The sequence below is a fragment of the Chanodichthys erythropterus genome, chromosome 10 (genome assembly GCF_024489055.1).
Source record: "Chanodichthys erythropterus isolate Z2021 chromosome 10, ASM2448905v1, whole genome shotgun sequence".
NCBI classification, from domain to species: Eukaryota; Metazoa; Chordata; class Actinopteri; order Cypriniformes; family Xenocyprididae; genus Chanodichthys; species Chanodichthys erythropterus.
This window is the reverse complement of record NC_090230.1, coordinates 28,825,051-28,835,106: the sequence shown is the minus strand read 5'-3', so window position 1 is coordinate 28,835,106 and position 10,056 is coordinate 28,825,051. Positions and strand designations below refer to the sequence as shown.

General features: G+C 47.1%; 1 protein-coding gene across 2 annotated transcripts; it reads right to left on the bottom strand.

Annotated features, from left to right (window-relative positions):
• Positions 1-83: 83 nt before the first annotated feature.
• On the bottom strand, positions 84-9,140 carry fblim1 (filamin binding LIM protein 1). Of its 2 annotated transcripts, XM_067397218.1 has the most exons (9): positions 9,123-9,140; positions 8,740-8,796; positions 3,793-4,022; positions 3,440-3,543; positions 3,092-3,179; positions 2,848-3,017; positions 2,419-2,597; positions 1,885-2,005; positions 84-561 (listed from the first exon to the last, which is right to left on the bottom strand). In XM_067397218.1, the coding sequence occupies exons 3-9, from the start codon at positions 4,016-4,018 to the stop codon at positions 448-450; spliced, it is 1,002 nt and encodes a 333-aa protein (XP_067253319.1). In that variant the 5' UTR covers positions 4,019-4,022; positions 8,740-8,796; positions 9,123-9,140; the 3' UTR covers positions 84-447. The 2 variants fall into 2 exon arrangements, with proteins under 2 accessions (XP_067253319.1, XP_067253318.1); XM_067397217.1 differs by lacking the exon at positions 9,123-9,140 and having other exon boundaries at positions 8,740-8,889.
• Between the last annotated feature and the right edge of the window lie 916 nt (positions 9,141-10,056).

Here is a 10,056-nt window from a genome sequence, read left to right as displayed (position 1 = left end):
AGCACATACTGATTATTTTATTTAATATTTCAGTAAATCACAGTGACAATGAGATCATAAAGCAGTCAAGCTCAAGATGGCATATATTAGTAGTTTATTTGTAGTCAGATTCCTATTACAGCGGAAATAACAATGAATATGGGATTTTGGTGTCGCTGCTGTTGAATAAATATCTTTGGTGCTTTGCATTTTGTGCATATTACAAAAAAGAGTGCAAAAGACTACTTGATACATCTGATTCAGGACAAAAGATATTCACACAGAAAAGCAGATATTTTAAATTGTAATAATATTTCACTTTGATGAAATAAATGCAGCTGTGATGAGCAGAAGAGACTCTTTCAGAATGTTAAAAGAAAAGAAACCAAGTATTAGCCATGGTCCCAATGTTAAATTTCAGTTTCTAATACAATCGGTGTGTCATCATCGTCACAGTGATGTGCAGGTTTAGTGCGCCGCGCTCTGGATCAGCGACACGTGACACGGTTTGCACAGAATCTGCCCGTCCAGCGGGTGGCAGCCGTTCTCGTTGGGCTCCGGAGACAGAAGCACACGGCACACCTGAGAGAGAGAGAGAGAGAGATGTTGATGTTGCAAAGCATCATGTGAAGCTTACAATCAATCATCACACTTGAAATGATTGCACTGCATATTAGTAATGTTCTCAGAACGTTCTGGCAATGTTCGCTCAACGTTATGAACACACATTCTTCCAGTAACGTTAAGAACATTTGTTCATCAATTCATCTTAGTGAATGCGACTACTGACCCCTGAAAGTTAATAATGATCTCAAAATTAGCACAAAATCATTAATTATACATCGTTCACAGAACGCTTTAGTTGGTCGTTCGTCTAACGTTCAGAGAACATTCAAAAGTAACTCCCATAATGTTTGCAAAAACTGAATGTTTCTTAAAGGATTAGTTCACTTTTAAATAAAAATTTCCTGATAATTTACTCTCCTCCATGTCGTCCAAGATGTTCATGTCATTCTTTCTTCAGTGGAAAAGAAATGAAGGTTTTTGAGGAAAACATTCCAGGATTTTTCTCCATATAGTGGACTTCACTGGGGTTCAACGGGTTGAAGGTCCAAATGTCAGTTTCAGTGCAGCTTCAAAGAGCTCTACATGATCCCAGACAAGGAATAAGAGTCTCATCTAGAGAAACCATCAGACATTTACTAAAAAAATATAACTGTATATGCTTTATATACATAAATGATTGTCTTCTAAGTGCCTCCGCCAAAACCGCATTTCCGTATTCTTGAAAAAGCTTGCGCTGAATGTCCTACACCTTCCCTATTCTACTTACAGAAAAAATGGAACTGGCGCTGCGTTCGTTCCATAAGTAAAATAGGGAAAGCGGAGGTGAACATTTGTTTATATAAAGCATATACATTTACATTTTTTTCTAAAATGTCCGATGGTTTCTCTAGATAAGACTCTTATTCCTCGTCTGGGATCATGTAGAGCTCTTTGAAGCTGCACTGAAACTGACATTTGGACCTTCAACCCGTTGAACCCCAGTGAAGTCCACTATATGGAGAAAAATCCTGGAATGTTTTCCTCAAAAACCTTCATTTCTTTTCCACTGAAGAAAGAATGACATGAACATCTTGGACGACATGGAGGAGAGTAAATTATCAGGAAATTTTTATTTAAAAGTGAAATAATCCTTTAACATTCACACAACCAAGAAAAAAATGACGTTTCAGAAATAACATTTTCAATAATTTATGGGAACATTAGTAAAACATTCTTGTCAGCTGGGTCATCTTTGCATTTTGTGCATTAAAAATCCCTACATATTGTGCACTCACGCACGCACGCACGCGCACGCACACACACGCACACACACGCGCACACACACACACACACACACACCTCACAGCGGTAACAGTCCTCGTGGTACGAGTGACCCAAACACTCCACAGTGAAGCTGTCCGTTCCGTCCTCGCGCGGGATGATCAGCTCTGCGCACACGCGGCACTGCGGTGCGTATTTCCTGCAGAGAAGCTCGTGTTTAGTGCATGTTATTCTCACTCGCTCAACATCAACACTTGCTGTGAGTTTAACTGATGCGCACAATTGGAATAAAACAATTGTGAATAAAGCACGTTTCCATCCCATGTGTTCTAGAGAACTAAACCATTCTGATAACAGACTTTGACTCAGGCGTTTCAGAAACAACATTTGAGATGCTGCGATGTGATTGGACCTCTGGTTATTCCAGCTATCCAATCACAGCCTCTGCTGAGGAAAAGTCACATGAGGGTTTTGAGGGTAAATCAGTAAATGTGATTGAGTCTCAGTTGATGAGCGCATACGTTTTTTTATGTGTATCTTTTCCATTCAGCATTTTTTCTACGCAGTATCCCAAAATTCTCATATAAATATGTGGTTGAGATGAGTCTGTACCTGTAGTAGTCCTGTAGGCAGTAAACCTCACCCACTTCCCCCTGCGCAAACCGCTGCTCTCCGATTGGCTGTCTGCACGTTGTGCACACGAAACAGGGCGGGTGATAGGCTCGTTCCAGCGCTCGGATCACATGGTCTTTGATGACGTCACCACATGCCCAGCATGGCTCCAGGCTGGCCTGTCGGACACATCATCAAAACTTGATAACTATAATGTATGTTATACAATATTCTCTTCTCTGATGATGAGGGCGGGGCAACCTGTCACTCACATGAGCTCCACCAATAGCAAACCACAACCATCCAATCAATTCCCCACAGATAAAATCAAGCCCCGCCCTACATTTGTTCTTGCTCCAGAAGGGTTTCACTCAGATATACGGCACAATAAGGGAAAAAAATCTTTGAATTCTTCTTTGATAACAGTACCTGGTAACAGTCCTCGCACAGAGGGATCCCAGATTTATTGTAGTAGAGTTTGGCTGCCAGAGGCGCGTGGCACTGCCGGCACTGGAAACACGCGGCGTGGTACGTCCGGTTCAGAGCGTCGATGGCGGGTTCGGACAGCGGCACCAGCTTCCGACAGAATCCACACACATCTGAGGCACATAGAGAGCAGGTCTAAATGACTATCCTCTCAAAGGATTCGTCGTGTTATCACCAGGTTTCTCACCGGTGCAGTGCGGCCCAGCTGAAGGCTCGTTCACGATCCCTCCAGCAGAGGGCGCCGATCTCAGTGCCGCTCCACCGACAGCGCTCTCCTGCCAGAAGAGCAACAGCAGTGTCATTCACACTCACTCTTACACATTCAAGGAATTTGTCTTGGTGACAGAAGCTTCCACAGTACATACAGAATGACAGTGACACAGATGATTAGAAAATAAAACTATGTAAAAATGACACAATATACAAAATAGACAATATATATACATATGTACAGATATGTAATACACAAATGCAGGAAACTTAAATAAGATGTACGGCGTGCTAAATCAAGACTCATTCTGGGAAACAAACTGACCTCTGCAGGGGCGTCTGGTGGTCCGGGCTCAGGGTCGCAGGGGTCGCAGGGGTCATGTGGAGGAGGCGGGAGGGGGAGGTTATCAGGGTAACTGCTTACAACCGCTAACAGATCAAGAATCAATGAGCAAATCATCTTTACTAACCCACGATAAACACACACCCAATGCATAAAGTGACATGTACTGTACAGCAAATCTCAACTGTAAGAATGTGTATATTATCGCAAAAAATATAAGGCCTAACCTGCTAATGTGACTATAAACATTAACATGATTTCCTGTAAAGCTGCTTTGAAACGATGCATATTGTAAAACCGCTACACAAATGGACTTGACGCAAGCGTCTTCTCACCGTCTGGAGCGCGTGTGCTGTCCCGTCTGTAGGGGGCGGCGGTGGGCTGGGCGTAGAGCGGGCTAGCGGTTGTGGACGGGCCGGTCCGTCCGTCCTGTGATGCAGAGCTCCGGCGCCGCGGGCTGCTGTGGACGTGAGCCGTTGGGGTGACAGTCGCCTTGAACGGAGACGCCAGAGTGATGAAAACAGACGACACCATCCTCTTCTGAGGGGCCGCTGATGCCATGATGCTGAAACGGAGCAAACGAGTCAAATCAAACCAACGAAGTGCTGTGGGAGAGATTTCTGCCAATGCTATTTCAATACTGAAGCAACAACTGACATTATTTCACACTGAATATTTTTAAATACAATCTGTTTTATTCCACACTGAGCTACTGCACACTTTTGCACATATAAAGGCATCTTTACACAGACAAGTTAAAGCTGCTCTGTGCCTGCTCAAAATTCAATATAAATGCCGGATAAATCTCAGAACTCATTAAACCTGCTCTGACCCACTTCAGCCCCTCGTATCAAAGCGAACTGTTGCGCTTCTGTGCCACCATTACAGTGTAAACTTGGCATAAGATATTAACTAAATAAATAAAATAATACACAAACCACATACATAAACTTAACAGCTATATAACCCACATAGACTATCCAAACAACAAAAAGATAAACTATGTGAATTAAACAAATTATATAAATTACTAAACACTTTTACACATAAAAGAGATTAAATAAACAAAATAATATGCAAACTACAAAAAATAAACTACACAAACAACATAAACTTAAGCTATATAACCTATATAAACAATACAAACTATATAAAATTAGCTATAAACTATTTAAACTGCTTAAACAAACTATACAAACACTATGAATTTAACAAATTACACAAACTGTGCCAGAAGACCGAAGTGGAGCCAGGGTGCCAAAAGACCGAGGTGGAGCCAGAAGATTGAGGTGGAGCCAGGGTGCCAGAAGACCAAGGTGGAGCCAGGGTGCCAGAAGACCAAGGTGGAGGCAGGGTGCCAAAAGACCGAGGTGGAGCCAAGGTGCCAGAAGACCAAGGTGGAGGCAGGGTGCCAGAAGGCCGAGGTGGAGCCAGGGTGCCAGAAGACCAAGGTGGAGGCAGGGTGCCAAAAGACCGAGGTGGAGCCAAGGTGCCAGAAGACCAAGGTGGAGGCAGGGTGCCAGAAGGCCGAGGTGGAGCCAGGGTGCCAGAAGACCAAGGTGGAGCCAGGGTGCCAGAAGACCGAGGTGGAGCCAGGGTGCCAGACGACCAAGGTGGAGCCAGGGTGCCAAAAGGCCGAGGTGGAGCCAAGGTGCCAGAAGACCAAGGTGGAGGCAGGGTGCCAAAAGACCGAGGTGGAGGCAGGGTGCCAGCAGATTGAGGTGGAGCCAGGGTGCCAGCAGATTGAGGTGGAGCCAGAAGATTGAGGTGGAGCCAGGGTGCCAGAAGACCAAGGTGGAGCCAGGGTGCCAGAAGACCAAGGTGGAGGCAGGGTGCCAGAAGACTAAGGTGGAGCCAGGGTGCCAAAAGACCGAGGTGGAGGCAGGGTGCCAGCAGATTGAGGTGGAGCCAGAAGATTGAGGTGGAGCCAGGGTGCCAGAAGACCAAGGTGGAGCCAGGGTGCCAGAAGACCAAGGTGGAGGCAGGGTGCCAGAAGACCGAGGTGGAGCCAGGGTGCCAGAAGATTGAGGTGGAGCCAGGGTGCCAGAAGACCAAGGTGGAGCCAGGGTGCCAGAAGACCGAGGTGGAGCCAGGGTGCCAAAAGACCGAGGTGGAGCCAGGGTTCCAGCAGATTGAGGTAGAGCCAGAAGATTGAGGTGGAGCCAGGGTGCCAGAAGACCAAGGTGGAGCCAGGGTGCCAGAAGACCAAGGTGGAGCCAGGGTGCCAGAAGACCGAGGTGGAGCCAGGGTGCCAGAAGACCAAGGTGGAGCCAGGGTGCCAAAAGACCGAGGTGGAGCCAAGGTGCCAGAAGACCAAGGTGGAGGCAGGGTGCCAAAAGACCGAGGTGGAGGCAGGGTGCCAGCAGATTGAGGTGGAGCCAGGGTGCCAGCAGACTGAGGTGGAGTCAGAAGATTGAGGTGGAGCCAGGGTGCCAGAAGACCAAGGTGGAGGCAGGGTGCCAGAAGACCAAGGTGGAGCCAGGGTGCCAAAAGACCGAGGTGGAGGCAGGGTGCCAGCAGATTGAGGTGGAGCCAGGGTGCCAGAAGACCAAGGTGGAGCCAGGGTGCCAGAAGACCAAGGTGGAGGCAGGGTGCCAGAAGACCGAGGTGGAGCCAGGGTGCCAGAAGACCAAGGTGGAGCCAGGGTGCCAGAAGACCAAGGTGGAGGCAGGGTGCCAGAAGATTGAGGTGGAGCCAGGGTGCCAGAAGACCAAGGTGGAGCCAGGGTGCCAGAAGACCAAGGTGGAGGCAGGGTGCCAGAAGACCGAGGTGGAGCCAGGGTGCCAGAAGATTGAGGTGGAGCCAGAAGATTGAGGTGGAGCCAGGGTGCCAGAAGACCAAGGTGGAGCCAGGGTGCCAGAAGACCAAGGTGGAGGCAGGGTGCCAGAAGACCGAGGTGGAGCCAGGGTGCCAGAAGATTGAGGTGGAGCCAGAAGATTGAGGTGGAGCCAGGGTGCCAGAAGGCCGAGGTGGAGCCAGGGTGCCAAAAGACCGAGGTGGAGGCAGGGTGCCAGCAGATTGAGGTGGAGCCAGAAGATTGAGGTGGAGTAAGGGTGCCAGCAGATTGAGGTGGAGCCAGGGTGCCAAAAGACCGAGGTGGAGCCAGGGTGCCAGCAGATTGAGGTGGAGCCAGAAGATTGAGGTGAAGCCAGGGTGCCAGCAGATTGAGGTGGAGCCAGAAGACCGAAGTGTAGCCAGGGTGCCAAAAGACAGAGGTGGAGCCAGGGTGCCAGCAGATTGAGGTGGAGCCAGAAGAACGAGGTGGAGCCAGGGTGCCAGCAGGTTGAGGTGGAGCCAGGGTGCCAGAAGATTAAGGAGGTGCCAGAAGATTGAGGTGGAGCCAGGGTGCCAGAAGAACGAGGTGGAGCCATGGTGCCAAAAGACCGAGGTGGAGCCAGGGTGCCAGCAGATTGAGGTGGAGCCAGAAGAACGAGGTGGAGCCAGGGTGACAGCAGATTGAGGTGGAGCCAGGGTGCCAGCAGATTAAGGTGGTGCCAGAAGATTGAGGTGGAGCCAGGGTGCCAGAAGATTGAGGTGGAGCCAGAAGATTGAGGTGGAGCCAGGGTGCCAGAAGATTAAGGTGGTGCCAGGGTGCCAAAAGACAGAGGTGGAGCCAGGGTGCCAGAAGACTGAGGTGGAGCCAGGGTGCCAGAAGACCGAGGTGGAGGCAGGGTGCCAGAAGACCGAGGTGGAGGCAGGGTGCCAGAAGAACGAGGTGGAGCCAGGGTGCCTGAAGACCGAGGTGGAGGCAGGGTGCCAGAAGATTGAGGTGGAGGCAGGGTGCCAGAAGAACGAGGTGGAGCCAGGGTGCCAGAAGATTGAGGTGGAGCCAGGGTCACACAGAAGACTTCGAGCTGGGCGGAACCACTGGGGATGGAAGAAACAGGGAAATTACCTCCTCCAATTCCTCTAAATAATTTTCAGAGGCCAGGCACAACTCCACATCAGCAGGGTGTGAACGAGGCTTCCCTCCATGCCCTCGAACTCCACAAGCAACTCCACAGGAATGGACGATGTAGTTGCCTCACGCACCTGGTCAGATGGTCCGTTGGGGTCGGGCTTTGGGGCAAATTATGTCTCAGGCGTCGGCTCTGGTGCGTTCTCCATGGTGGGCTTGGGCTCAGTGTCTGTGCTGGGCTCCAGCATGGAGAGCAGTTTGGATGACTGGCTGGGCTCTGGGACTGGAGCGGGGCTGGTGAAGACTTCCTCAGCGGGGCAGATGGTGAATAGGGATCTGCAAGGTCACCAGCACCCACTCCACAAACTCTGCGAAATTCCCCCAAAGACCCACACTGGGCAGGCATGCTTTTATTTCTGTATTGAGACTGGTATGATAGAAGACGCACAGACAGTGGTCCGAAAAGTAAGTGAAGCACGCCAGTTGTAAAAATCCACTGGTGTGGACCTCGAGGGATTGCTCCAGGCAGTGAAGCTGGGCTGCCTGTAAGTGCATTTCTTTTTTACTGGCTATGAGGGTCCGTTGTTCGGTCACAGAGTGGCTGTATTGAAATGCTCAGGAGATCGCAGGAGAAAACAGGAGTAATAATACAAACAACCACATACACATAACAGACAAATGAACTAGGGCAACTCTTACGGGCTTAAATACTAACAGAGTACTCAAAGATAAAATGAAACAGGTGTGGGTATTAATCAACAAACTAGGGAACTAACTAGGAAAAGAGCAAACAGAACAAAAACAAAACTAAAACAGAACATACATGTTACAACTAAGAATTAAGCAAATTATATAAACTATCCAATCTACATAAACTTAAACTATATAAAGTATACAAACACATGAACTATCCTAACTACATGCAACATAAACTATATACAATTACTGAACACTTACTATGTAATATTACACACATAAAAAGTAAGCATCAAATAAGGTGTGTTACAAGGTGTGTCCATGTCTTCAATACCAAAGATCACTCATGAATGTGTCGAGCGACGCTGTTTTAGGTGGAATATATGTTCCTCAGAAGCTCTCTCTCGTATTGCAGAGATATAAAGTTCACGTACAGAATAAATCAGAAAACACACCGACGTTCAGTGTGTCGGACGCGTCACTCTCACCTGCGCTGGAGAACAACACATGAACGAGCTGAAGAGCGACACACATGACTGCATGACAGATGAAGAACTTCAGACCTTCAGCTCACACTGACACACAAACACATCTATTACTATGCTGAATCTCTGTTTCTTTTCTCTCCAGCTGTTGAGAAATCACTGAGTTTGAATCTGATAGAGTCTCTTTTCTTTCTCAAACATACCTGAACAGCAGATCAAACTCTTCCACTGTGTTGTTCCTCTTTCCTTGATCTGCAGCGCTGTAGTGAATCAAACACAGACAGAAAGAGAGAGAGAGAGAGAGTTGTAGCAGTAAGGATCGTATCTGCACGAGGACACGCCTTTTCCTCCCTCATTCCCTCCCTCCTGTCTCTCTCTCTCTGCCTGTCTGTCTCTCAGATCAGCAGAGGTGAAGAGTTAAACAGTTACTGACTGACAAAGAGCAGTAAAATGACACACACACACACACACACACACACAGGCAGTCATGCATGTCTACAAACACACAAAGGCATGCAGTTACTTGAACACACACACACACAGTTTTCTCTGCTTTATCCACAGAGGCAACAGGATGTGACTGTACCTGCCTTTTCCAGCTCAGCTCCCCGTCTGTCCGTCTCTCTCTCTCTCATTGTTCTGTCAGTGTTATTTTCTCTACCTCCCTCAGTGTGTCTGCCCTCTTTTCTCTTCCCATCCCCCACTTCACTCGTTTCTCAATCTCTCCCACATTAAACTCACCAGACTTCACAGTGAAAACGACATCAAACAAATGAGCTTTTAACTATATGAACTACATTAACTATTCAAATCATATGAACTAAACAAATTTTACACTATACAAATATAAGCCACACAAACTACAATCTATACAAACTCAAACTATATAAACTGTATGAACTAAAATTATTACAAAAACTTAACTACATAAACTATACACAAATTTTCCTAAACTTTTTTCAAACTATAAACAAACTATATAAAATATTCAACTATATGAATTAAACAAATTACATAAACTAAACATACATAAACTATACAAACTACATACAACTTATTCTTTATAAACTGTATGATCTAAAATGATATAAACTTCAAACTACATAAACTACGTGAATAAAACAAATTATATAGACTATGTGAACTACATAACATCATGAATTAACTACACAAACTACATGCAGCTGTGAAGTTTGAGTGGGATTTTGTGAGTTGAACCTCGACAGCACAAGAAGAACCTCCATCATGCTGGAATCTGGAGGGGCGGAGCTGAAGAAACACAGAAGAGAGAGGGGGAGGGTCTGTGGAATGCATCAGTGATGTCACTGCTGCAGGAGGGAGCATGCTCAGTGATGACATCATCCTCCTCACACAAGCTCCGCCCACAAGACATCAGGCCTGCAGAAAGTCCAGATGAGGAACATCTGAGCAGAAACAGAGAAGAACAGTGTCCATGCCTCACTTTGACATTTCACTATCTAATATAAACGTCAATCACATGATTACGCGAGTGTCTGTGA

What these genes read in the sequence shown, in the direction of transcription:
- fblim1 (XM_067397218.1), bottom strand. Translation starts at nt 4,018, where the DNA reads ATGGCATCAGCGGCCCCTCAGAAGAGGATGGTGTCGTCTGTTTTCATC. An exon ending in TGCCTACAGGACTACTACAG is followed by an intron (nt 2,006 to 2,418) that starts GTACAGACTCAT and finishes GCTTCTCTGCAG; the next exon opens with GAAATACGCACCGCAGTGCC. An exon ending in AGGACTGTTACCGCTGTGAG is followed by an intron (nt 562 to 1,884) that starts GTGTGTGTGTGT and finishes TCTCTCTCTCAG; the next exon opens with GTGTGCCGTGTGCTTCTGTC.